At 34.8% G+C, this 27,985-nt stretch overlaps 2 protein-coding genes across 26 annotated transcripts in view; one reads left to right on the plus strand and one right to left on the minus strand.

Annotated features, from left to right (window-relative positions):
• LOC145668876 (neuronal pentraxin-1-like) lies at positions 1 to 27,787 on the plus strand. The gene is made up of 4 exons (XM_081737131.1): positions 1 to 505; positions 17,012 to 17,117; positions 19,849 to 20,054; positions 24,551 to 27,787. The coding sequence occupies exons 1-4, from the start codon at positions 356 to 358 to the stop codon at positions 24,842 to 24,844; spliced, it is 756 nt and encodes a 251-aa protein (XP_081593257.1). The 5' UTR covers positions 1 to 355; the 3' UTR covers positions 24,845 to 27,787.
• LOC145668871 (coiled-coil domain-containing protein AGAP005037-like) overlaps positions 1 to 27,985 on the minus strand; it is a 1,021,830-nt gene that overhangs the window by 143,937 nt on the left and 849,908 nt on the right. The window lies entirely within an intron of this gene.

A 27,985-nucleotide genomic window follows, 5' to 3' on the forward strand; every position in this document is an offset into this window, starting at 1 on the left:
ATGGCGGTATTGTTGAAAACCTTTCTCACTTACTGCTTGCAACAAACGCAGCCTGACACTCACTTTTCCTCGAAAGTCGCTACGCGCTTTGGAGTTGAAAGGGAAAACGCGGTCATTGTTTTTTCTTCGCCGTAGATATCTTGTCTCTTCAATTCCGCTCCGTTTTGCTTCTAACAAGCTTATCTCTAGATCCCGCACTGCACGTGAAAGCTTAGAAGAAAGAAAAAAAAAGTAATTTTCGCCTCTGTGGTTCTCCAGATGCTTGAAGTGTGTTTAGTTTCGTTGGACCAAGTGCACGACAAAAGTGAACTGCTAGAGGTTTACTCTTTCGCAAAGTGTTGCCAGATCTAACGAAATGGATGTATGGAGCAGAACTATTTATTATAATATTTTAGTGATATATATTGGATTTAGTGTTTACACTGAAGGAAACAGATTATTTCATAAAAGTTTTGGATTGTGTAACATACAAAAAGTATCTTTTACCCAAAAAGGTTATATTCAGGTAAGTAATGCAGTGCCGATGTATTTGTTTATTGCATGCGAACTTCTTTTAAGTCTTTATGGATGAACATTAATTATAAGAATTTACATATGAATAATGTAATATTTCCTTTGTTGAAATTCGGAGTTATTAACAATGCAATTCTCATTGTCCTATTATTTCGGCCATGCGTAACAAATAGCTGAAGTTAGTCATCCTAATAGCACGTTTGTTAGAGTTCTATGTAGGCTAATCGACATGTTTGGGAATTGACAATTGCAAAAATAATGTTTAAAAATACGTTGACCCAATGTCGTTCGAAGTATGTTGGACAACCATTTTGACATCATTCATTCAACAGTTTCGATTTGGCACTTCCCAATCATAATTTTACTTCTTTCATAGAGGTTACGTTGGCAATTGAGGTGGTTGGTAAATGCTTGGTAAAACGATCAGTTACAATGTAGGGCCAACGTTGGCAATTGAGTTTGTTGGCAAATACTCGGCTAAGAGGCCAACTACAACGTAGGGTCAACGATGGTAATGAGGTGGTTGGCAAATGCTTGGCTAAGCGGCCAATTACAACGTAGGGCCAACGTTGTCAATTGAAGTAGTTGATAAATGGTTGGCAATTCGGCCAGTTACAATTTAGGACTAACTTTGACAGTTGGCTATCTTACTGTTTGCCACCGTTGGGCCTACTGTCTGTACTGCTGGGGTACTGCGGTTATCGAAATATTTAAGTTGAAATTTTAGAGCCAGCTAGTATCTAAAAATTTATATTTAAAAAAGGTGTACACAAACTTCTTAAGTTAAGTTTAAACTCATAGAGGCGGAGTCAGAATTGTAACTCACCTTTTTCCTACCAGTTTAACGTATAGTCGTAAATAAATAATCTTTCATTTGATTTTTGTTTTACGCACAATAAAGATTTACATACCATAATATTCACAAGCTTGTATGGCAGGTCAACGTCTAATACCATCATGCTAACTTTGATTCAGCCCGGATGAATTCAGTTGATCTCGTATAATTATATAAAGCAGTGTCCTAATGATTCACTTTTCACTTAAAAATTCAAATGAAGAAAGAAAAAAAAGGAGGCAAAGAATGCAAAAGCTATTGTCATCTTCGTTTGACTATATAATGTTTTTTTTTATGGTGTTTGTATATAGTGTCTAATTCTGCCAGGGATCAAATCATTATGGTATCTTTATTTTTACGCATAAGAAATCACATGAACATATTTATAATACTTCCTTTTCTGTAACCAAATGCTGTATTGCTTTTCTGGAGGGAAAGGAGGGATGTCAGGAAAATTTAGAGATGGATATCGACATCGGTACCTTAGATTTCAGCATTACAAATCGAGACCTACTAGAGTACTTATTTCTAGCATAAATGTTCGATTTCCGGCTGGAGGATGGGAGCTCCTGTGGTTCGGATTCCACGTTAATCAGTAGGTCCCGTCTCATATAGCCTCGCTGCTGAAAGGTACGTTAAATTCAAAATCAAATCAACTCTACCACGAATGTATATTTAACCTTGTCCCCTCTCTCCAGAGTCGGATTTAGGTTTGGTGGGGCCCTGAGCTATTGAAGGTAATGAGGCCCTTTAAGTATTAAGATGAACGTAGGCACCCTATATACAGAAATGAAGAAACTAGTGATATTTTAGGAAGCAGGCTAGCAAAAGGGACCCCATTACTTACATCATAGGACTCTACACAACACGAAGCACTATTGCTATATGTAGATTTTATTTTATTTATTACTTTTCTTATATTTTGGAAATATACATCAAGTTGTTTCCTTTAACTTTTGGGGCCCCCACGAGAGTTTGTTTAGCTTGTTTAGCTTATACGTAAATCTGGCACTGTCTCCCTCCCATAGTGATTACTTGTGAATTGGCTACCCTTGCGTCCATATAAAATAATCTAGCAATTGAAGCATACCGCCGTACAACGATATATGTTACATTTTTGTAAACGAGAAAAACTTGTAGTTGTTTCGGTCAGAAACCACTTTAGCAGCACGCCAGTGCCATTTCGTGGCCAAGGGGGAAGGGGGGCACCAAAATTTCAATATATGTACGACATGCTCCGTAGAACATAATTCCACTGATAACTCAAAATGGTCCAAAATGCCACACGTATCGTTCGGTGGAGAGCTTCAACTGCTCATGAGGAAGATGACTGCCATATAAGCTCAGCCTATGATGGCTCATCATGTCAAAGGGGTTGGCGTACGTTGGAAAGGGAGAATCTCTTAATGTTATGGCAACCTACAAATATTATATTGAACAGCACAAAGTTTTAAACATATTCGACGCTATTTTGCTCCCTCCCCGATATTCAGTCGTCTACGCTTGTACTCGCATATATACACCCAGAAGTTCAAACCTAATGGCGTATTTAGGATTTTGTTTCGGGGAGGGGGAGCTGTGCATAACACGTGAATAAGCACTTATATTTTTCCTTATGGGTGCCGACAAATTTTAATGTTGAGCATATAACAAATTTATTTCAGGGGAGCTTTAGCCCGACAGCCCCCTAAATACGCCACTGTTCAAAGTCTTGGTTATACCAACATATGTGGGCTTTCATCTAGCACTTTCGGAATACTTGATCAGCTCACTAGCTTAAAATACGCCAAAGCCCCCCCCCCCCCTTTTAAGTACTTCAATTCCATTATGAAACTTAGAATTAAACGATATAACATTGCTTTTGGAGATAATAGATGTTGGATATTCCCAAAATGTTCTAAGTGCCAAAATGTTGAAATAGGACTTTATAACGACATCACAGTTCGATTTATTTACTTATTTAAAGATTGACCGTACCGTAGTAGGGCTATATATATAATACTGTTGCTACTTACTACGGTGAGTATTCAACAGTGACCAGTTGTCCAGTGACCACCGGTTACTATTTGGTACCAAAATGTTCACCATCCTCTTACGTATTGATCAACACCAATATGATCTCTCTATGGCTTACGGTTCGAAACATATGGCTCCATAAATCTACCGAAATCGGAACTTTTTTTGCCAATATCTGGGGAATGGTAAGAGTGACGCGAAAAATTCCCTCACTTTCTCAGATACTTTTTGATGCTCTATCGCAGCGTTTCCCAACCGGTGTGCCGCGACTGAGCCGCTGGTATGCCGCGAGGAAATCGAAACAAATTATTAATTCGATAGGGACCAAATTGCAAGACATAGGGGAATATATATATATATTTGTATTTCACATTATTATGAACCTCTACCATAAATGTACAATTTTAAGTTTCATACTGTGTTACTTTTCTGTACATTTTTAATGTTGAAAAACGTATTTATGATTGTCATGACCATTATTGCTTCTTTATTGTTGCAGACTATTTCGTAACTTGAAATTTTAACATATCATTCAATAAATTCAACAAAGCAAACATGCATACAAATTACCTATATTTGAGTTTTAAAAGTATAGGAGATTTGTTTATTTATTCGTTATTTAGTGATCTTCCCTTTTAGTTAAAGGTTAGATACAGTTTTCGAAAGAGAAAATAGATTTTTAAAAACCCGAGTCCTATATTTCATTGCAATTTCTTTTTTTTTTTTTTTTAATTTTAAAATTAGAATGGAAAATAAGCATAATGATTGACCACAGGGGAAAATCAGTGATCGAACTTTCTTCTCTGTAAGAAGGACAGTAATCACATAAAAATACCACGGTATTCTATATTTACAAATAATAATAGTAGTAATAATATATATATATATATATATATATATATATATATATATATATATATATATATATATATATATATATATATAATATGGGTGTGCCGCGAGAATTGAAGTTACACCTGTAGTGTGCCGCAAGTTGAAAAAGGTTAGGAAATGCTGCTCTATCGAATGGACAGCTCAAAATCGAAAAATTCGCAAATATAACAAACAAACACACACACACACACACACACAGAGAGAGAGAGAGAGAGAGAGAGAGAATTCAGTAACGAACTTTTTAAATTCGTTGATTAGATGCGCACAATACGTTATTTTTTCTTGCTGTCTTAAAAAAATTGAACTTCATTGAAAATTTACATTGTTTTGGAAACGTTCGCTCGAAATAAGGAATCACTTTATAAAATTCACTGGTTAAAGGACTAACTGAAAAAAAAAAAAAAATCAACAGTATTGTTCTGCTTACAGAACGTTTGCTCCTCTCTAGTTCAATGTCTCTAATCAAAGTTACATAGAGCGAACCTACAGTTTAACGTGGGTATGTTACTCCCACAAAATACTGAGCTTAAAATCACGGGTAATAATATCAAGCTATTCGGGAGACATTTCTTTAATCAGTTGATCGTGCTCTATCATTGTTCATGGCATTGCTAAAGAGTATTAGCGTACGCTCGTGTGACTCAAGGGAAATTGAGGAAGCATTTTGTCCACAACACGCAACCTTAAGAAAGCCCATCCAGGATTTCCCGTTTACAAAGCAAGCACATTGTTGGACTAGTAAAACTATATTGGTACGACACGACATGATAAAATGCAATTTCTCTTGTTACAGTTTGATGCTTTCATCACAAAAAGGTAACATTTAAAAATATATCGAAGTCATTTATTTTCCTTCTAAAGCATGAGAACGTGTTTCATTCATGTTATGTTGTGAAGAATTGTGAAGATCAACACTTAGCTGCATTGCGGGGTCGCGGTGGGTCAGTGGTAGAGCGTTCACCTCTGGTGCATGGGGTCCTGGGTTCAAACCCTGCTCCCGCCAAGTGAACTTTCTGGTGGACAAACACCGTGTGCGTGGGTTTTCTCGGGGTTCTTCCGTTTCCTCCCACTTTCTTCATTCCATCATATAATTCATTACTCATCATCGCCGTCTCCTTTAGCCTAGCCGGCATAACCGTGGTACGTAAAACTCAAAAATTTCATTTCATTTCACTTAGCTCCATTACTGGCCTTTTTTTCTGAAATATTCTAGAAACAAAAATAATAATAATTTTAAAAGCCAGCAATAAAGCTTTATCCCAGATGAGGTGAAGTAGAAATTGAGGAATTAAAATTGGTAAGTACCGTTTAGGATGATTAGGCGATAGTAAACGAACACTCAAAACACATGAATCTACAGCAGTGTTTCTCAAATCGAGGTCCTTGAAGAATGACCTTATGATCCTCTTACGTTGAGCATTATTCCAAAAATTAACAAGTAATAAAATTCAATTATTTATTTATTTTGCACGTAAAGGTTCATAATTATCTTATACGCAGCGGCGTAGCGTAAGAGAACGCCGGTATGCCCGGCATCCCCTGTTAATAAGAAAAAGTAACGTATTTCATTATATATAAATTGTTTGCTTGTAATTATCACAATTATTTCCACTGTAATCTTCTGGCGCGCTCTCTCGACTTACTTTGACAAAAGGAACCTACGCATGCACGTCGCTCAGATGCACATTTTCAGTCTTAGCTCCTGTCGTATGCTATTTTCCTCGGGCTTCCAGGCCTACTGAAAGCATCGGGGTTTTCGTCTGCTTTCTGTTGAATGCGCATGCGCAATACTTCCCTTCTCACTCCTCCTCATCCATTGCAACCATACATTTGCTTTAGATATACGCTGGCATATTCAAGTATTTCCAACTGTATATATTTTGAACTAAGCTATAGTTTCTGAACAGAACGTACGAGTCCTAATATAAAGGAAATAGAACAAAACGGAAATGGTTAGTTCAACGCATTTTTGAAGCATGCCGGTTATGTAAATAATAGTATTAAAATAGTTATGCCTTAATCACAACTAAATGCATCGTAACTGTAATCTTCATCGTAAAGGAGCTCAAAGACATAGGCATAAATATAGAGCATTCTGTAGAATTACGATCACCGATCTGGTAGGACAAGAGAGCCATCACTCCCCGTCACTCGCAAAGATTGTGCCAGGGCCCTTCAGTCACTGGCACAAATCTCGGGGACATAAGGGGAACATGTTCCCTACAATCTTGTCCCCCACCAATAATCCGATTTGAGATTGTGATGATGATTTCTATCCGACTGCCACAAACGAAACTGATGTCCTTTGACTTGTTTCATTTTTAAAAAAGAATCGTATTCTTTAATATTTCATTGTCATTAATTATTAGTAGTCTATTTTCAACTATTTGTTTAATTCCTGTAACAATTCTTATAATGCTATTGTGGTAATCATAATTTTGCTCAGATAAGAGTATTGTTGCACCAAATATAGGCCTGATTGATTTTCTTTCATAGTTTTGGGGAAGTCATTATTTGTATTGTTATAAAACAAATGTCCTAAAATTTTAATGTGGATCATTGTGGATGCGTAAGTAGAAACGTCAATTATTATTATGCATATATTCAAATTTCAGAATGTGCTCACGGCACTGAGTTGTAATAATGATATGTACCACTATTTCATCTACATCATTTGGTATATAATATACGAGTACAACAGGTTTACCTCAGAAATCTGATTCATCTACTGTAATATGAGTCTCTTCTCCCCTCCCCCCACAATAAGCCTTAAAATGTACCCTCCTGCCGATGTTATAAACATCTCTGCTCCCCTAATCCTCCACAGCATTTGTTTCAACTTCATAAATATTTTGAACATCGTTAAAAAAGGAAAGGATTATGGGAACAGTCTTACCCATCCCACGAACGTTGAAGACAGATTTGCGCCCTTGACTTCAGTATCTGGATACAGAAATAGGCCCCCAGAGTTGGTTTAAGTGCTTTGTATTTACATCTTCAAATGATATATACAATCAGGCCCATATTCACGAACGGGCGTCTGAGTTCCGGACCCAAGATGACAAATTTCTAGGGGCGATATATATATATTTTTTTGAAAGAACGAGATTGACGTGTGGTATGTGGAGAAAAAAAAAACGCCCAAAAATGTAGGGGGGCGTGTGGTATGACGTGTGGTATGTGGAGAAAGAAATGAAGGGAACGATACTGGAAACAATGTTCATACAAAAGTGGGGCCTAGTTTTGTCGTCACAACGGTAGTAGCAAGAAGGAGCTGAGACAATTGGTTTTTAAATTCTAACGTAATCCACGCATTCGCTTCTCTATGCCCCACTAGACCTCCAATTTGGGGGGCTTCCTCCTAAATTTTGTATAACCCTATATTTCTATTCGGAATAGCTATGTATTGCTGCTTGCAGTAGTACTATATCGCACAAATGACTAACTTTGGCATCCCCCTTTCGGAATATCACGCTACGCTACTGCTTATACGTTACATAAATTAACAACAATAATAATAATATCAATTGCATCAGATTGTCAGTTAACGACATGCATTTTAACGCATAAAAATTCATTCTTTCTCGATTCTCTCGAAAACTACGCATGATAATTCACCTTCAAGCTTGTCATTTTGTTCATCTTGATCTTGCTAGTGTCTTAATGAAAAGTTTGATTAATGCATACTTTAGAACAGGGATGCAAATAACCGCTCGCCCACTCGCCCGGGGCGAGTGGTTCATCGGTGCGGGCGAGTTCTGAAACAGTAAAGACTATAAAGGTCACGATTGGGATGTGGGCTAGTAGGTTTTTTCTTGGGCTAGTAAAATTTTGTTGCTTATTTGCATCCTTGCTTTAGAATCAGTTTCGTTTTAATGGGTAATTGATTATATATATATATATATATATATATATATATATATATATATATATATATATATATATATATATATATATAACACTTGATGTTATTGTAAGCATGAGAATCCCCACTGGCACATACCATTTTGTTCAGATAAATGAAATCTATTGATTGTTTATGTTTCATCTTCGGACTTTCCTTTTTTTCTCGTAGAATAAATAGATATTTTGTAAAATATCAGTATTTATTGTGCAATAGTTTCATGAATACGGAATTTCCCCTTGTTTCAAAAGTACCAAATATTACAACTAGCAAATATCATTCAGTTACGTTTATAACGGGGTGGAAATATTGTTCTGAGTGGTATTAATAAGGATTTAAAAAGAATGATGAGGACAATGACGCCGATTTGGAGTTCAAAACTGAAGATTACTAGACAGGCCCGTATCCAGGGGGGACTATGGGGGCCGGGCCCCCCTAAATTTTCTCTGACCCCCCTAAAATTTTCACGGTAGGCTTGCAAATGCACTATAATATGGTGATGAACTATAAATGGTTGGATCGGCCCCCCTAACTTCAGCCGCCCCCCCTACATTTTTGGGCTGGCTACCGGCCTGTTACTAGATAAGTTTATTATATATTATTGCTATCATTAGTAGTATTGAACTTGTTTCTACAAGTATTACTTGAGTAACAAATATACGAAAAATTTTGTTCTCTGGGTTGGCAACACTGGCGCTATTGTTTTTTTTTTTCAATAGTACCGCCGAATTTTTCGCTTACAACTTCCCTGCTCCCAGAATTACCACCACTTCAGATTTTTCCAGTTATCACTTATTAGGTCTTTATTTTAACAGCTTGATAATTATATTAATACTTAATTAATAAACCGCTTTTTTCTACCAACAAAGAGCATACCAAATACAGTGCATTGCTGTTACACAACGCCTGTCTAATCTTAATAACACAATGATAGTAATTGGCTCGCATGCGTGTCAAGAGAAAATGTTGAGTTATTCTTATTGTTGGGAGACATAAAACTGTAATTAAATAATTTAAGGTAAAACATGAAATAACTGAAAGCAGTTTTGTCTGGTACTGTGTCATTAATCTTTCCAGGAAGGCAGGTTTTCACGCTCTGCTTGTAGGAAATATATACAATAGTCATCGTAATTTCTTATATGTCTACACAAAATACAGTAAAATAACTGATTTGGAAGTTTTTTTTTTTTTTAAATAATGTTGTTGTACTTTTCCCATTCATCCACGAACTTCCATCTATTTGTTTATTTATCAACATAGGCCTAGTTTTAGTTACAGTCGTCAAACCATTTTACACTAAAAGTAATTAACGATGAAACGTAGAGGAGACTTTTCGAAGGAAATAAATAAAGTCGTGTCCTTAGAGATGAGTGTGAACTTAGCAGGACCACTTTTGAAAATTATAAATATTTGTATACCATACGTTTGTACTGCGTTTGAGCGAAGTTCTAAGTCCATTTTTTTTTTTCGAAATTGAGTTTATATATATCGATATATTTATATATATATAATACGAAATCGTTATTATTTAGAAGAAATAATGAATGAAATACTGTCCTATGCCATATGTCCTCCTATATCCTATGTCCATTATTTTTGCTCTCCTGTAAAATTTCTAAAATTGGACATAGAACCTTTGCGCTCTAAGGACACGAAATATTCCATTTCGCACTCGCCTGGTAAGACTGGGAACTTTGAAGAAACTGAAGGTAGATGGCTGTCTGTCCTTGTGGTTCAACCGAAGACGCCCCAACTGCAAAGCGAGAGCGCTCCAACTGTTTATCTACGCAAGTAAGTAAAATGAAGTGTCAACAGCGGGAGCCGAACAAAAGTCTTACTGAAGAATCCTAACCGTTGTGATACAAATGTCAGTTGGTTTCTTATGATCAAAGTTTTTTCAAATAAAGTATTTCCCGCAAAGCCTAAGTACTTCAAATAAAAATTTTATGCACCTATATGCATAATTTTACTTGATAAAATACGTATTTTAATTCTAACATAATTTACAAGTATAAAGAATCAGAAACGTTTTACGTGCACGATAACATGGAGTGAAACTCGCAACTGTACAGTAAAACAGTAGAAAATAGTGCATGTCGCTGTTTAAGAGTTTCATTTGATGTAACCTGTGTTTGGAGCTGTGAAACTAAACAATGATGATAGCTTCAAACTGAATATTGACAAAATCGTGAATGAGAAAAATAATTTTTCAGTATCACTGAAAATGCAAAGTCTCGAGAGTCACAATTTCGATTTCGACTTCGATATATTTTTGGTAGGTAAAGGAGGTACAGGGCCGGCCCTAGACAATTTGCTTTCCTAAACAATGGTATCATTTGCCGCCCTCCTTTCTCCAGAAAGAACAAATCTTAAAAGCCAAGATTTTAAGTATGCTATTCCATCAGGAACAACGAAGAGGAGGGTTAGAGCATAAAGTAAACACACCTGGAAGATAGTAAATCTTTTTTGAAGTCAATCTCAAGCTTTAATCTTAATATATCAGTTTGCAAATTCCAGTTCAACTAGCTCTTTTATCTTTATTTCTTGATTTTCCATCTACATCTATTTTTTTAAAAAAATGTTTCCACCTTCAATGATAAGGAACTTGTTTGTGACAAAGACAAGGCTAGTTTTCATATCAAAACTGTGATAACTAACTAAATGGAACAGATGTTCTCTACTGTTCGAGAACTAAGTTATTGTATTTGACAACAATCAATAAATTCACGCTGGGATTTGTTTGACCATTTGCTTTAGCACTGTCCATGTGACCTTAAACTAATGCGATATAAACATGATTTATGAATGTTGTATTCAAATAGAAGGGCAGCTTGATAAATTTAACTACCATCATCATGAAGTCTCTTTCCAATAAGAAATATTTATTTTAAATAATATAGTTATGACAGGTTTTGCCGCCCCGTTCAAATGCACGTATTGCACATATGGTAGAGCTGGCCCTGAGGAAACATACACTTATCCTGCTACACTTCCAAACCTGACCTTCCTTCGCTGATTCATTTATTCATTGAAGTTTCTTTTTTGGGGAAATTTAAATGAAAATTATTTACAATTCTCTTTTTTTGCTATAATATTTTCTGCCAGCGCGAAACACAACCCTTGAGAGTTGAAGGCGCACGTAGTTCAGTGGTAGAATCTTCATCTCTAATGTGAGAGTTCCTTGAGTTCGATTCCATGTCATGAGAGTTTGTGATGGATAACATCGTGTTTGTGGAGGTTTTTTTTTTTTGGGGGGGGGTTCTTCCGTTTGCTGATCAGACAATCTCATTTCCGTTTCACCCAATTCTTTTATAATCATTTAGTTTCCTCAATGAATCTTCCATCTTCTTTAGCCTAAATGGCATAACCGCGGAATCACAAATTTCAATTTACTAGAATTACTTATGGGGGACCCGAAGTCTTGTGGTTAGAGCGTTGGACTCACGTCCCGGGTTCGATTCCCGGCCAGTGCTTCCAATTTTTGGCGTTCAGCCAGAATCGTGAGGCAAACTGGGGAGTCAGAATGAAAGACGTGACAGCTACTAGGTCTAGAAAGTTCTTGATACGGCTGTTGGAGATTGGATGACGTAGCGGGCTGACATGTACTCGTCACTAAACTGGACGTAGTTTAGACGGTCGCTAACAGATGGCGTTGGAGCGGCTCAGCCCACAAAAAGGATTATTACGCCAAGTGGGGTTTTTTAAAAGGATTATTTATCAGACTGTAATGTTCACTCGTTACTCCACACGTTAACTCCTGAACGAAAGCAACATTTTGCTTTTATTTTATTTTATTTTATTTTATATTATATTATTATTATTATTATTTATTTTATTTTATTTTATTTTATTTTATTTATTTATTTATTTATTTTATTATTTTTTTTTTTTTTTTGCAATAGATAGCCCGAACGATTATCTCGGACTAGTTAGTTAATGGACTGAACTTTCTGGTCGCTGGCTATCTATGCCCCATATATGGAAACATGTGCTAAGCTTATATTTTTTAAAGGTTAGAAGATAAAATATTTTTAGAGGTTAAGAGTTTCTTAAAACTAACAGATTTTTTTGGTTGTTGTTGTTTAAAATGATGCCAAGCAGATGTGCTTCCCAGACGTTATTATTCTTTTTCTTTTAGTTAAACCTAAAACAGAAATATTAGGGAGGTTAAACTACTTGGGTATGAGAAGATACAGAAAGCCTAGAATATTGATCTTTTGCATCAGTTTAAACTGAAATATAATTTCAGTTTTTTTGTATTATCGAAAAATGTATATTTTTGTATTATCGAAAAATATAGGTGAGATTAAAACTTCACATATTTAGATATGAAAGTATATGCAATATTAACCGCTTTACTTACTAGCATAGATTTTCTCAACAAATGTAAGTTTTATGGTGATCTTGTTTTACGGCTGTTACCAGAGTTTATTTTCTTTGTAGATTTTGCATGTTATGTTATTATCTATAATTATAGTGTCTGATTTGGTCCTATTATTAATCTAGAATGACCGTATCTAGAATTTTTTCAATAGGATGTTTTTATTTGGCTAGTAGCTACAAACGTTACTTAAGACATACTAAAAATAATGCAAAATTTACTATTTTCCTTTTGCTTGTTTTTCATAAGTGAAAGGAGATAATGAAATACAACTTACCACAATTAGAGATAATGTTATTCTACAACAGAAAATATGGACTTGAAGAATTTTCAGTGTTGCCATCCATAGAAATTACACTGTTGCCAGAATAACATTCCACCAAAATCTAAGTTAAGACAGCGTGTAGAGGAACAAACTCAACTGTATTTGATTACGTAACATGTTGTCTTGGAATTCTGTGAACTACTTTTTAAATAGTTTAATTTAGTTTGTAATTAACAAAATACTTTTAACATACAGTTATTAAAATTAAATAATAATGTTATTTAAAATAGCTCACATGTTGGCAAAACAACATGTTACGTAATCAAATGCAGTTGAGTTCATTCCTCTAGTCGCTGCCTTATCTTAGATTTTGGGGAAAATGTTATTCTGGCAAACACTGTAATATCTATGTTATAAATGTAATATAAATTCTTCAGGTTCATATTTTCTGTTCTAGAATAACAGTATCTATGATTGTGGTAAGTTGCACTTCATTAGCTCTTTCACTTACGAAAAACAAGCAAAAGAAAAATGGCAAAGTTTGTATTATTTTTAATATGTTAGGTTCTTAACAAACAAACAAACTCAACTAAAAACAACTAGCAAGCCATATAGATGATATTTTGCAGATTTATTGTAGTTTGCATGTCTCAAATAACTACTTAGTAAATAATATAGAATTAACAGTAGAAAGTCGCAAAATAAAACGAAATATCTAAAAGTCTAGGAAGTACATTTAAAAAGTCGATCAGAGAAAGAAATGCAATATGCAAAATCCTCCATAACACTCTTGTTACTTTCTTCCCTTTTCTAAGAAACCAACAGCACAGAAAAGTTCGTGAGACACGCATCACACTTCGCAGAAATTTGTCTCTCTCTCTGACATGGTAGTCGTGTTTCATAGTTAAACCACAAAGAGAGACTCGTTGGTTATATAGAAAAGTTGTGTGCTAAATATTGTCGAATTAAATCTCTGGGATACAGAAACTGAGATATTCATCACCACAGACACACACACACACACACACACACACACGCACTCACAAATGATTAAATTCTATCCTGTGTCGATTTAATTCAACTATAACTATTGCTACACATGTCTCCCCCTCAGGTTTAGTTTTGGATCAAAAGATCCAATATATTTCAGACAGAAATTTTCTTGTACGTCTTATATCTGGAGAACTGCATATAGTGTATCCAAACCAAAACTATCACTTAACTCAGTTTGATGTGCTTATTCCGTAAAATATACGGAAACTCGATTTATCTAAAGGCCGCTCAAAAATGTTGTGGCTCCTGACTCAACATCTAATTGTTGGCCAAGATCGCAATCTTTTGATCCATTTTTTGGATCTTTCCTAAAATTCTTGTTATACTATCCTACGATTTTGTATTTTTAGTCTACTTATGAGCTTCTGGTATGGCCAACATCGTGTGCGTGAGTTCTCTTCATGTTCTTCCGTTTTTCCACATCCTTATTCCACCAATGTATCATAATTATTGATATTAATTAATCACGTATCTTCTTAGTCTACAGGGTATAACCGTGGTCTGTGAAAGTAGAAATTTCATGCTTTTTGTATTCTACTCAAACGTCTCGCTTCATTCCAATAAAGAGGGGGGGGGGGCACGGTGGCTCAGTGGTAGAGCGCGTATTCTCTGGTGCGTAGAGTCCCTGGTTCGATTCTCGGCTAAGTGACATTGTGGTGGACAACATCATGTCCGTGGGGTTTTCTAATGTTACAAGTTTCTTCCCACCTTCTCATTCCACTGATTTTACCATCACCATTCACTTGCCGTAATCATCCGTCTCCCTTACCCTTGAGGGCATAATCGTGGGACGTTAAACTGAAAGATTTCATTTCATTTTTGTCTGTTCCAGTAAGAATTCTTTATTGCTCACACAAGCGGTTAGACTTTCTTAAAAAAAGAAAAAAATCTTCGCAGGAATCAAAATGTAAAGATGCTGCACCAGACACTGTTTTAGTATATAGTACAGTGTATCAAAAAAAAATCATGCAATAAATCCGCATTTGCGAATTTTCAATACACTTCGTGTGTTAAATCATTCATAAGACACATAATTAAAAATCTTGTACGGCGGGAGTTCATGTAGTTCGGATCTCACGTTAAGCTGTAGATCCACATCCCACATAGCCTCGCTGTTGAAAAGATATGCTAAAGAATCAATTCAGTCTAAAAGCTTCTGTATATGAATACCTAAGAAGTTCGAAACAATGACCACGTTCAAAAACCTTGAATACCCTTCTTCCTTTATCAAACGTGTTTAGTAAATATCCAACAAGTTCAAAATAATAACCCACGTTCAAAAATCATTAACACTCACCTTCCTTTGCAAAACTTGCACACTTATCGTATTACTATTATTATTATTCATATGCAAAAAAGAAAGAGTTAAGTTGGTCAAAGACGATACGTAATTCAATGCAAGAATAGAACATGAATCTCTCTCTTCAGAAGAATCAAACAGATGGCAGTAGGCCAGCTAAGCACTTGCCTGCCTAGAATAGCTTTTTTTCAATTGCCTTTAAAATTTAGAAATTTCAGTTCCCTGATCAAAAACGAAGGGTGTAAATTGCTTTTCACGTCACCGGTGCAAAAGTCCTTCTTAAAATATGTCTGGAAAAAACACTAGAAGTGTTGTCTTGTAAACAACACTAACTGGTACATAAGTGTTTATAAACTTGCAATTCGTTCTTGCTCTTTGAAATCTTTATTACTCCTAATCAGGAAACTTAGTTTTCTATACATCTTGTATACAGTTATTTGAATGTTCTTAGAGCATTTGAATTATAATGTTATTTAAATCCTGGATTTCAAACTATGTTTTAATCAATAATTCAAATCAGAATTGCTTGAGGATTGGAAAATCTTGCAGTTTTACGTTCCACGGTTATACCGGCTAGGCTAAAGGAGACGGTGATTAGAAATGAATGCAATGCTGGAATGAATAAAGTGAGAAGAAATGGGAGAATCCGGGGAAAACCCACGCACACAGTGTTTGTCTAACACGAAGTCCACTTAGCGTGAGCAGGGACCGAACCAGGGACCCCACACAACAGAGGTAAACTGATTGAAGTTTGAAATTTAGCGATTCTTTCAGCACCGAATCTGTATGAGACATCAATTGGTTGATTAGATTGGAGTTTAGGGTCCGTTTCAGCACCGAACCTGTATGAGACGTCAATTTACAGTTTACGATGGAATCCGAATTTCCGAAATGCATTCAAAGTTTTCAGCCGAAAAGTCAATGCAAGAATAGAATAAAATGCACCCAAAACCGAGTGCAAGAAAAGAATGCACAAAAGAAGCGCGCTAGCCACTGGACCAGCAGGAGCGGATCCAGGACGGACTTTTTTTGGGGGAGGGGCGGTGGGTTTTAATACTCCTTCTTAGAACTACTTTTAAGACAAAAAATTCCTCTTCTTATTTCCGCCCTTGGATCCGCCCCTGTGGACTAGTAGGGAAGGGAAATTCTGTTTTAGTGTTACATAAATTTTACGAAACAAGACAAGTTTCGGGAGCATGGAGTAGAGAGGAAACGGAGCGAGAATCATTCGAGAGAATATTATTTCTCGTCTCGTCTCGTCTCCTGGGAACACCAGCAGAAATAGTATCTAAACATTAGTTTCTATTATTATTATTATTATTATTATTATTATTATTATTATTATTATTATTATTATTATTATTATTATTATTATTATTATTATTATTATTATTATTATTATTATTATTATTATTATTATTATTATTATTATTATTATTATTATTATTATTATTATTATTATTATTATTATTATTATTATTACTGACATTCTTTTATAGATAAATGTATTATATTAAACAAGTTTGTATGATTTTACGATATCTGACTGAGCCTTTTATTGTGATGATGCTAGTTTTATTCTGCGAAATGTAAGTTTAATCAGACTACTCTAATTTTATTCGTTGTTAGTTCGTTGGTTTTCAATCAATTTGAATGTTTTAACAACGTAACAAGGAATTTATTATAGTTATTTGACTTACTTTTTTTTAAATATGTGATATTACTTTTCTCCATCTTTCCTTTTATCATATTGTGTATGTTTTATATCCTAATACTGTACAAAGTGACATAGTTTATCTCTAAATTGTACTAGGTACTGTAATAATAAAGATTATTTATTTATTTTTCAGTATCTGGAGTTTGAAGTAGACTTTCCAAACATCCATGATTTTACGATGTGCCTTTGGGTCAAAAGTGTTAATTTTACATACAATCATCCTCTGTTTTCATATTCACGTAAGTACCGATCTTTCACATTATAACGTGGTTAAAAATAATGTAATTGATCTCTAAGATTAAATGATGTCTACCACCTTTAATTCCGTTTTATATATATATATATATATATATATATATATATATATATATATATATATATATATATATATATATATATATATATATATATATATATATATATATATAATTCTTCACTTTCATTCCATGTTCATTATACCTTTTCTCATAATAATGTTATGGCTAAAATTAATACAGCACACAACAGTAAATACAAATTGCAATATAGTATTACGAATCAATAATTTTAACGAAGTCATGAGTCAGAAAATGGCGATTTTGTTTTAGTCCAACTTTTTTATTAATTTATTTTGGAATACCAATTTGCTCACAATCAGTTGTTTATTTCGTACAATGACAAACAAATTCTACTTCTTCAAACAGAGTTCGATCATTTCATGTCTGTCAAAATTTTTTAAATGAAAATGAAATCTTTTAGTTTTACGTCCTACGGTTATGCCGGCTAGGGCTAAAGGAGACGGTGATGTGAAATGAAGGAAATGGTGGAATGAAGAAAGTGAGAGGAAACAGGAGAACCCCGAGAAAACGCACAAACACGGTGTTTGTCCACCACAAAGCTAACTTGGGCGAGATGGGATCGAACTAAGGACCTTATACACCAGAGGTGAACCACTAAGCCACCACGACCCCAATAATTTTTTTTAAAAATAAAGAGTGTTTTTTAAAATTATTTTCTCATAACTTTACATTTGTGACTCATGACCTTTTCAAAACTACTGATTCATTTGTACTATATGTCGCTCCTTGGCCTTGATTATCTTCTTATTCTGGTATTTCTGGTTGAAAATAACTAAACAAAATATATATTTTTATTTACAAGCAAAATTATTCGATAGTTCAATACATTAGCCCGAGAAGATGATGCTATAATACAGAAGCAGTTAACACACCGTTGACACTTTCCAGCTGTCTGCTTCACTGAATTACATTGCCATGCTTAACACTGCGTAGATCCAGTTGTGTTCCGTGGAAATCTGGCACGGACACGCGTTAATTTCTTTACCACACAATAATACACACAATAGTGTATTTTGTCACAGACACTGCGTTGTGCTCCGATATCACTAATTGAAGTCACAGTTACAGTCAATAGCTTACCTCAATGTGTGTAATACGCTAATTTTCATTGACAGCTATGCTATTGTAGCTCCGTCGGTTGGCCATTATATGGAATGTCCTCACAAAGTTTTGCTAGACACGTTCTGGCCAAAATTGATAACACAACAAAGCGCAATTAATGTTCCTGGTTGCTAGTATATTTTCTTCCATTTTGATTTTTATACAAGCAGTAATGTGTCACTATTAGCTAAAATACAATCAGCTAGTTAACAGCGCACTCTTTACATATATGCGGTACATATATACCCGTAATTCAATTTCCATCTTCCCAAGACTTCATTTCTCTCGCCGACTACCTTTTCGTTCTTATTTTCTATTGATATCATAATACCCCTTTCTTTCCTCTGAAGTTCTATTAGACTTCATATTCTTGTACTATATTTCTTCATATTTCAGAACTTTTGCTAGTTCTTCTATGTTCTCGCAATTTCTTTTGTAAAACTCTTCCCTTTCTCTGTCTGTTTCCCTTCGTATCTCGTAGTTCAACTTCCTGTACATCTTTCTGCCGTTTTCTGTGTTCACCTGTTTCCACGCCCTCCTTTCCCCCAGATTTTCTACAACATGTTCTGTAACCCATGGTTTCTTAGCCGTTTTTTTTGTTTGTTTGTTTGTTTGTAATAACCTACTACTTCTTCTGGACCTACTGTATGCATAGTTTAATATCCTCCCATCGTCTGTTCCTACCTGCACCTATCCTTTCTTCGTTTGAGTATTTTTCTTCAGAGTTTTCAACGAAAAGATTTCTTACTTCCTCGTTTTTCAGCTTTATAGTATTCACGATCTGGTTGCCTACTTTTCTTCTGCCTATACTTCTCAGTTGAATATTTACTTCGGCCAGCACACGGTTATGATCAAAGAAAATATCGGCCCTAGCATGGGTTTTCACGTTCTTCAAGCTATTCAGATACCTATTCTTTTTCTTGATAGTAGTTGCGTCAGCATTGAAAAAATAGATGGAATGTTTAATTTAACGTCTCACAATTATTTGCTTTAGATTAAAGAAAATAAATGGAAAGTGAACGATCACGAAATAATTGGTGGAATGAGAATGCGGGAGGAACGGGGTAGCCCTGAGAAAATCTACTGATACGATATTGTCAACTACGAACCTTCATGGCCTGGAATTGAACCAGGAACCTTTTGCACCAGAGATGATCAGTTTATCTCCGGAACATCGTACCCCAATATATTATTATTATTATTATTATTATTATTATTATTATTATTATTATTATTATTATCTGGCGGTTGATATGCTGAAGTGATCTAAGGTATTAGGTTGGATATTGCTACACTTGTCTGTCATGAGTTCAAATCCTATGATGGTATAAATGTTATGTATTGTCCCTTCACCATTCATTTCACAATCATCATTCATTATTTATCACTTTCTTTACCCTACGGGGACGAAAAACTCACAAATAAAAATACTAAACAATATTAACAGGGCTTATTATTATTATTATTATTATTTCTTTATTTGTTATTTATTTCTTTATTTGTTATTTATTTCTTTATTTTTGGTCCACAGTGAATGGTGAAAGACGCATAGTTCGTTCTTGGCTGTCTCCCGACCACACGATTCACCTAGCAATACACGAAATAGAGGTGATGAATCTTCCACTGCATATAGACACTGGCCGTTGGTATCACATCTGCCAATCATGGACCAGCAAAAGTGGAGAGTGGCAGCTTTACGTCGATGGAAAGTTCAGAGGCGTTGGAGAGGAATGGCTGGTAAGTCTACTTCTATTCCTGCTGCAATGTTACTTATCTTTCATTTCGTTGAGACTTTTTTCTTTCTCCCAGCTATACGCAGGGATATTTCTTAAGCTGTTAATTAGGTTAGCAAATAGTACTTAATGTTTAGTGCTATAATAGAAGAAGATGAAAGTAACTTGTTTATTTATTGTTAGCGTTTTAGACTTACGGAGATGCATTCAGAGAGATGATTTCAGAGAGATTCTTACCAAATCTCCAAAATCCCCCTCCAGAGCCAGATTTCCTATAGTCCTCAATGTGGATTCCCAGTATTTCCATAGTACTTTTTTTTTTTAGCCCCCAGTATTGAAATTCTCTCCGGGGGAAATCTTCTCAAATCATCGCTGAACGATGATGTTATGAACAAATAATAATAAATCAGAATATAATTATAAATATGAAATTAAATTAACTGGAAGAGGCACAACAGGTACCGGTTATCTGTGTAAGGAACCTGGTGCAACATTTTCTTTGCAAAGAGCATGGAAGATTTGGTGTCACGTTGGAATGCATGCTTAGACCGCAATGGTTCCTCTGTCGAATGTTAATGTGATACCATTTGTCAAACATAATACAGTTTCGGTTATTTATCTCTGTACGTTTTTCAGTGAATCGAAAATTCACCTTATTTTTTGATAACCTTTGTAAATAATAATAATAATAATAATAATAATAATAATAATAATAATAATAATAATAATAATAATAATAATAATAATAATAATAATTATTATTATTATTATTATTATTATTATTATTATTATTATTATTATTATTATTATTATTATTTGTTCTTTCACACGATACCACAAATACGCGGGATGGGAGGGACAGATCAATACTGTCGCCTTCTTATAAGCGCAAATGTATTATAGGACGACAATGTCGCTTTTTGATCTCATTATGTTTCTGTATTTTATTTAGTTATAGTATGCCGTGGCACACCGGTTGCGGATCACTGCCCTAAAAAAGAGTATATGAAAGTTTTTTTTTTTTTCAATTTTAATGTGAGTTCAATCTATTAACTTTCCTGACAAAACTTAGTTTTATTTTAATTCACTGACGTTTGACATACACTGCTTTAAAAAATAAAATGCCCCTACCCCTAGAGTAAACTTCTATCTTTGCTACTGATTCCACATCAAAATAACATGGTAATGGAGTTTTCTGATCGTAATCTTCTCTTTCTTCGTGAATCGGTGAACTTTAATGTTCTGCGAAATAGCTGTGGATTCTCCACAAACCTAGATACTTTTTGACGTCAATTATGCATTCCACGAAGCAACATTAATAATGTATCAAAAAATTTGATTCCGAGGCAATGATTATAGGGACCTACATACACAAATAGTCTTCCTGCGAATATTCTACATTGTCAACACTACACCATTCATCTTCATCTGGTCGGCAGTTCCCTGATTAAACGTCAGAGCCCTTTATGATTGCATGGCACAACCAGCTACCAGCAGTTTAATAACTGCGTTGTCATCTTTCTGGTCCGTACTGTGTGCTTGGTTGGATTAACTTCGATGCCAAACATTTGCATATTCACACTGTTGTGCAGTGCTTTAGCCACAAAAGATCTTATGGTTATTGACTTTCTCTTTCACGATCCACTGCATTCATCAAATATTTATTTTATGGATAATATTACACAGTAAAAATTAAATACATGACTCACTTAAATAAATCAGTTTTCCGGAGTCACGCCGTGTCTTCCGTAGTGAAATCTTTCTATACTATGGGTATTTATTGTTATCTTACGTTGGTATAAGGAATTGTTGTATTAAATTTACTGGATCAGTAAATACTTGTCATTTACTGATTAAACTAGCAGTGAAATAGTAACATCATTATCCGTATCTTAGTTCACTATGAGCATGTGTGCATTCTTGGCACTTTCATAATTTAAAAAAAAAAATCATATATTACAAAGTATAGGTGGCCTATCACTATATCTCTCTCACACACAGCGCTAATCCTGATAGTTTCAGAGTTGTTGCATTTGTAAAAAGGAAGGTGTTCCCTACGAAGTTCACACTTTGTTTTCGTTTTTTGCTTCTGATAAACTAGATTTTGTGACAACTGCCCTTAGTGACAGGGGCGGATCCCGGACGGACTTCTGGGGCCGGGTAATAATACTGCTACTTAGAGCTACTTTTAAGAGCTCCAAACTCTGGGATGGGTTTTATTTATGTATAAAATAAGAAAGTTTCCTCTTCTGGTGGTGGTGGAGGGGGAGGGGCGATAGCTTAGTGAACTAAAGTGCATATAACTAGACTAGCAAATGTCCCTGTGCATCACTGTGGTTAATGCCCTCGTTCCTCCTCCAGGGTCCTTCATTTAGAATTCCTGTGAACTTGAAGCCGCCCACGAAATTCGAACAACTCGTATGGGCATCTTGATGAACAACCTCCAGCACTATTTCTTCCCTCCTCGGTCAAGTGTCAAAAAATGTTGAATCATGGGTTTGATTATTTTAAGTGAAAATTGAAAATTCCAAATTTTCATTTCTCTAAACCTCAAAAATTTCCAGATGTGGGGACAGTAATTTTTTTCTGGCGGTATGCAACGGCACGGCATGCCGGCACCATTCCAGTAAGAAGGCAATATTTCCTCTTTTGTCTTAAAAAGGAATTGACGAGAAACTTCGAAAATATCAAATAGTAAATATATAGTTTTATTGAAATTCAATGTTTTTATTGTTTTCCTTTTTTTCTAGAGAAAGAGTTGCGAATTTTTGTTCCTTCTTGAGGTCGGTTAATTGTATTCTAGGATTTAGAAATATTTGGGAGCTTCTGCCTCCCTCACTGGCACGTCCTCCCGTCTTCTTTTTGAAAACAAACAATAGCAGCTTACTTTCACTTGTTTACAAAAAGAGAAAAAAGTACGAAACAAATCACTAAGAATTATCATCATTGCGTTTATTGTATTGTAAAATTAAGAGGTAATAATCTTAAAGCATCTTTATATATATGTATGAAAGAGTTTTCAGTTACAAGACTGCAGTGATATCCTACTGGACATATTATTATTATTATTATTATTAATAATAATAATATCCTGAAAGGTATGCAATTTTTTACCATTACTAACCTTAGGTCCAGCATACTCGCACCTTTATTTTCAGAAATAAAACGATATATATATACGATATAAAACGATAAATAAAACGCTATATATACCACAGAGGGTTGATTAATTCGTGTGTCAATTTCATTTGTTCACTGTGCAAAAGTGGCATGAGGTAAAGCCGTGCAATTTGGTGTAACTTTAGATGAAGGACAACAGTTTTGTTTCGCAATAGAAGCATGTCACTCGTATTAAAGATTGAAGAGATATTGGGTCAAAGGTCAAATTTCGATTTTTTTTTCCTTATGGGATTGCAATGGTAAATTCTGAAAGAGCCTGAAAAAACGTAAATCGAAGTGATAACAAAGAAAAAGCTGTATGGTATGATTCTATGTCACAAGCCGACCAAATATGCGTCAATCAAATGTCATGGTCAGAGGTCACTGTCAGATCAAGCTCACAGGTCACCTTAAGAACCCATTTGACATGATAAGGTACGGACATCCATTGCGTTTTTTTCAGTGTATGCAAATGGGTTCTCAAGATGACCTGTGACCTTGATCTGATCGTGACCTCTGACCATGACACCTGATTGACGCATATTTGGTCGGCTTGCGACACAGAATCATACTATACAGCTTTTTCTTTGTTATCACTTCGATTTACGTTTTTTCAGGTTCTTTCAGAATTTACCATTGCAGTCCCATAAGGAAAAAAAATCGAAATTTGACCTTTGACCCTATATCTCTTCAATCTTTAATACGAGTGGCATGCTTCTATTGCGAAACAATCTAAAGTTACACCAAATTGCACGGCTTTACCTCATACCACTTTTGCACAGTGAACAAATTAAATTGACACACGAATTAATCAACCCTCTCTCTCTCTCTCTCACACACACACACACACACACACACGCTGAAACAATGTTTTATTATTTTCAATGAAAAGTCCTAATACCAACCAAATTTCATGTCTGTAATCTTAGAGGATTCCAGGATATGAACATTTTATTATAATAATTGCAACCCCATCTTCTCCCTTACACATCCAATTTCCAAACCCTTCCTTTTCTCTTTTAGGTCGTGTCAAAAAGAAATCGCTGAAGAATGTTTAATAATTTTACATGAAAAGTCCAAATACCAAAATTTTAAGCCTCTAAGTAAGTAAAACCCAATACAATCATGTTTTTCTCAGATGATTGTAATTAGTTGATTTTGATTGTTTTCTACATAAATGTAGCCAACATTGATAAATCCTCGTACATACGATTGTAATGGAATTGGTTTTTCTTATTCTCAACATAAATATAAGCTACGTAAGTGATTTTTTCTGTTTACAAAAATGTTACCATCACGTTGTACTAACTGTTTATAATTCACATTATTCTTTCTTTCCAGTTACGAAATACCATAATTCCTGGAGGTGGAGATGTATGGGTTGGCCAAGAAGCTACGGACGAACACAAAGGTTTAGATGATGGAATAGAAGGTGAAGTCTTTGGATTCAACTTCGTAGATAAGTGGATAGACCATGCAGTTGGTCAGCGACTATTGCATTATGGATACGAATACTGTACATTCGGCCGAGGGTCTCCTGTCAAGAAAGCACTAATAGCTTGGGCTTTTACGCCACTGCGGGCTTTTGGTGGTGCCATATTCAGCAAAGCTAACCATATATGTGGTGACTTTTAAGTTATACTACATGTATATTTATTTCTGCCATAATTTAACACTACACTTAACGAAAAGCCTTATGAAAGAAAAGAGTGTCTAAGAAACATATTTCGCGGACGCTTCAACACCAATCTTGAAGCCTCACTTGAAATAGGATTGTGTCAGATGGTATCATACGTCTACAGGATTTTCTGGTATTCGAGATCTTGATACCATAGAACTTTACGTTCGATTTTACCTTTTACATGTCAGTGGATGTATTTTCATTGGCTAATCCATTTTTCTCTTCTGTAAAACTATTCCATTATTATTAATACGAGGAGCAGTCTAAAAGTTCCCGGAATGCTGTTGTTGTTTTCGCATTTGTCACGCAATCACAACGAATGTTGTACAGTACAGTCCTTACGTTGCCTAATTATGAAACTGACAAGTTTTGAACAGGTCATAATAGGCACCGTACGAATAATGTAGCTGAACGGAAGAGTGTGTAGTGATCAGTCGGCTTAATTTCACAGATCGAGCAACGCGCAAACATCAAGTTCATGTGTACATTGGGGAAATCTGATTCAGGGAGTCTGATAGCCTCAAAAAAAAAAAAAAAAAAAAAAAAAAGTTCAGCATCATCGGATGTTTGGCTCTTTCCAAAGCTAAAAATGAGAATTTTCCGTTTTGCCAATGTAGAAGAGACCAAAACTAACGCGACGGCTGAACTTCGGAAGATACCAAAAGAAACCTTTCGTCGTTATTTCCACCGATAGCAGGAGCACTCAAACACGTGTGTGTGTTCCGAAGTTGCCAACTTTGAAGGCGATTAAACAAATGTCTACTTATATTGTAGTAATAAAAAACTACAACATAATTCTGGAAACTTTTTGAGTGACCCTCGTGGATCAAATACATATGACTATATGTTTTCATGTTACCTCATGTATTTTTATTTTTATTTTTTTTTACGGCAGTACTGATAAGTATATGTAGATGATTACGTTACAAAGCCAAATTATCACAATTTCTCCCACGGATTATAAAATCAGGGGACTATAGAATGAAACCTATAAGGAATTTCATTAAAATAAACACTTGGATGCTCAATTGATTCTAGAAGTTTCTTGATTGGCATAATTAATTCGTCTGTCAGAACTTTTCTAAAGAGTAATACATGCTGTAAATTTAAGAAAGTTATGGCCTTTCTAAGATGTACAAAATGGTGATATACATTAACGCAGTTTTACAGTTAGATGTATAGTTCTCTTTACAAGGTATCATTACTTAAAAGGAGACTTGACTTCTTAAAAAAAAAAAAAAAAAAACCTAATAATTAATACTTTTCTGACCAGAGAATGAACTTCTTTATTAAATTAAAATAAGTCCTAACAGTTTCAATAACGTACCGTTATCTTCATCAGACATTAATGGGCATATATACTATGCGAATACATATATATTGTCTGATGAAGATAACGATACTTTATTGAAACTGTTACGACTTATTTTAATTTAATAAAGAAGTACGTACTCTGGTTAGAAAAATATTAATTATTTGTATAATTCTAGATTTTTTAAAGTTTTACGTTCCGCGGTTGTGCCGGTTAGCCTAAAGGAGACTGTAATGATGAGAAATCAATGAAATGGTGGAGTGAAGAAAGTGGGAGAAAACGGGAAAACCCCGAGAAAACCCACGCACACGCTGTTTGTCTACCATAAAGTTCTCTTGGTACGAGCTGCAATTGAACCAAAAACTTCATGCACAAGAGGTGAGCCCTCTACCAGTGATCTACCGCGGCCCGAGACTTCACTTGTCTTGGGAAGTTTAGGCTATTAGAACTATCTAGAGAAGAAAAAAAAGTTCATATTTGAAATTAGAAAACGAGGAGCAGTAATTGTCAGAAGTTATGGTAATTCTAACCGGAAATCGATGCAACGACCAAATTAACCAATGAACATGGAGTGCTTAAGAGCTTTAACTTAGTGACTCAACAAAGTTAAAAAAAAAAAAAAAAAAAAAACTTTTCTACAAGATCATAATCATGTTCCCTTGGTGATAAACATGTTACTTAATGTTGTTGCTATTTTAAACATTGTCGTCACACGAAAAGTTTGCAAGAATATCTCCAGTAAACGAACCAGATGCGTATATGAGTACATGTCACGCACGCATTACTCGTGTTATGAATGTAACACAGTGAGTAACTATGCCTTTCATCTAATAGCATGCGTACACATTGTTAGTAGAAGTACAAAAAAGCATGTCAACACGCAATGAACTTTCATGTATTAAATGTACTGTAACTTTGTGTAACATGCTACATAAGACCATTTTTCAAATACATATTGTTTTTTTAAGAACTCCCATAAAGTATAATTATTTTATAAGCGTCATTTAAAGTAACTAGTTGCAGAATGAAGATATATACTGAAATGAAGATATTATTATATTGAAATGTAGGTATCGAGAACAATTGTTAAATAACACCTAAAATGGGTGTTTCTTGAAGTGGCAGAGTTAAAAATGAGGAGGAACGCGGAAGGAGGCCGTTCCCACACTTCCAAATAAATATATATAACGTCCCTCCACTTCCTAAAAGTTACAATGGGCAAAGATAGGCACGGGAGACGGCATAACGTCATCTGCCCCCTACCTTTTCAGATCTATTTTTATCCCTGGAAGTTTGTATTAATATTACTCACTGCATGAGCTTTTTTTTTAAAGTTTTGTCTTAATGTATTCAATGTATGTATTGTAAATACTGTAACTATATTTATACCTTGAATAATAATCATAAAAAAATTGAAACAGAAACATCTCTTGTCATTTCACTAGACTTTTAAGTATTGTAACAAGTAGACCTACATTTTATTATTTGCATAGTTTATTATTATTATTATTATTATTATTATTATTATTATTATTATTATTATTATTATTATTTTAAATATAGAACATTCTGTGGAGAACCTAAGTTCTTATCTTCGAAGCCTTGTCACTTCATACAAAAATTAAATCTTTGAGCTTTACGTCCCACAGTTATGGTGGCTAGGCTAAAAGATGATGAAAAATGAATGAAATAGTGAAATGAAGAAAGTGGGAAGAAACAGAAGAATCCCGAGAAAACTCAAGCACACAGTGTTTGTCCACTACAAAGTCCACTTGGCGCAAGC

This window comes from Thermobia domestica, chromosome 13, assembly GCF_964235325.1.
Source record: "Thermobia domestica chromosome 13, izTheDome1.hap1.1, whole genome shotgun sequence".
Classification (NCBI taxonomy): Eukaryota; Metazoa; Arthropoda; class Insecta; order Zygentoma; family Lepismatidae; genus Thermobia; species Thermobia domestica.